The sequence below is a fragment of the Clinocottus analis genome, unplaced genomic scaffold (assembly GCF_023055335.1).
Source record: "Clinocottus analis isolate CAN_PGR_092001 unplaced genomic scaffold, fCliAna1.0.p SCAF_66, whole genome shotgun sequence".
NCBI classification, from domain to species: Eukaryota; Metazoa; Chordata; class Actinopteri; order Perciformes; family Cottidae; genus Clinocottus; species Clinocottus analis.
In genome coordinates this window covers 2501-4130 of record NW_027176225.1, presented here as the reverse complement: position 1 = coordinate 4130, position 1630 = coordinate 2501, and the positions used below count along the sequence as shown (strand labels likewise).

General features: G+C 49.2%; 1 protein-coding gene across 1 annotated transcript in view; it reads left to right on the top strand.

Annotated features, from left to right (window-relative positions):
• Window positions 1-244: 244 nt before the first annotated feature.
• The window catches only part of LOC137804838 (beta-1,3-N-acetylglucosaminyltransferase manic fringe-like), a 3880-nt gene continuing 2494 nt past the window's right edge, over window positions 245-1630 (top strand). Inside the window, exon 1 of the mRNA XM_068604251.1 lies at window positions 245-859. Coding sequence (XP_068460352.1) covers window positions 515-859 — 345 coding nt within the window. The 5' untranslated portion in view covers window positions 245-514. The remainder of the gene's footprint in view (window positions 860-1630) is intronic.

Genomic DNA, 1630 nt, shown 5'->3' with positions numbered 1-1630 from the left:
TAAACATGCAAAGTGATGAAATGTACTATTTAAACTCTTTTCAGTGACAAGAAATTGCTTCTTCAGATTGTTTACTTCTAGTTTCACGTCTAACTTTTCATATTTAAGGACAGAGTATAACCGGAAGTAAGAGTAACATTCACACTTTCGTGTTTTATTTTGAAATCCCCGCCAGGAAGTCCCGCGTCCGGCTGCATGCAGCTTCACGCTGGTGACTCTGAGACCTGACAGAGTGCAACACACCGAGAGACAGACAGCAGCTTCAGAACATGAGAGGAAACTCTTCTCTTCCTGCAGCTTTCATCCTCTTTACATCCGGGTACAACACCGACCAAGAGATGAGGATGATGAGGATGATGATGAGGATGATGATGAAAGAACACTAGAGAGTTGCTTTAAAGGAATGAAGTTGTGAAAGAGGAAGAGGTGATGGAGGAACTGCCGCCGAAGAAGAACCGAGAGGACCAAGAAGAAGATGTTTTAAAGGAATCTAAATAAATGAAATCTCTCCACCATGCAGCAGAGATCGATACGCCGGAAGTGGACCGTCTTGCTCTGCACCTTCTCCCTCTCCATCTCCATCTCCATCATTCTCTACGTGGACTTTCAGTTACGCACGAGCAGCCTTCCCAAGCTGAGCGCGGCGGCGCGTCACCGCTCCATCCAGCGGGCCGACGCGGGCGCGCGGGACCCGCGGCCCCGCAGCGGCGCGACCGGAAGTCGGGCCCCCGCGGCGCGCGCCGCACAGCCCGCGCTGACGCTGGAGGACGTCTACCTCGCGGTGAAGACCACCGGGAGGTTCCACCCGACGCGTCTCGCGCTCCTGTTGGAGACGTGGATCTCCAGAACCAAGGCGCACGTGAGTGTGTGTGTGTGTGTGTGTGTGTGTGTGTGTGTGTGTGTGTGTGTGTGTGTGTGTCTGCCACCTGCACCACGTGTTCATATGTTCTAGGTCTTCACCCTGACATGTATCTACCTTTGTGTATATTGAACATGTGTCTGCTCTGTGCAGCTGGTCAGCAGGTCCATGAGCAGTTGAAACCAAACTCAATACAACAGTCGTCACTTTAACACGGTTAGGCCTGTTTTTGTGTGAAAAAGGGACTCAGACACACAACATTCAGGTGTTCTGCAAGTTTAAAGGTTTTCGTGTCAGGTGATAACCGGACTCAGCTGTAGTGAGTGAAGTGAGCGCTCGTCTCCTCGTCGTCTCCTCGTCGTCTCCTCGTCGTCTCCTTCAGTTTACTTCTCGTTAAAACTTGAACTACGGAGTCAGTTACTGTCACGTGTGTTGTTTTAAACCTGAGAAACAACACAATGTAATCTCCTCCTGCAAAATGTCAGCCAGAGAGACGCACAACGAGCACAACAACACACGAGAAAACACCCGACACAAACACAAAGACCACACGTAAGCCACCAGAAGGACACAAGACGACCTGAAGGAAGACACACAACGACCCCACAAGACTCCCAAAATGACACAAAATGACCTCAAACACACAACACAATGTGTAACACACATCTCTTTTCAAATTGAATTTACTTTTTTAAAACAAGTGAACGCTCGACTGTGAGCAGCTGATGTAAATGTTGAGAATGAAAGAGGAAGATGCAAACTGCTGATAGG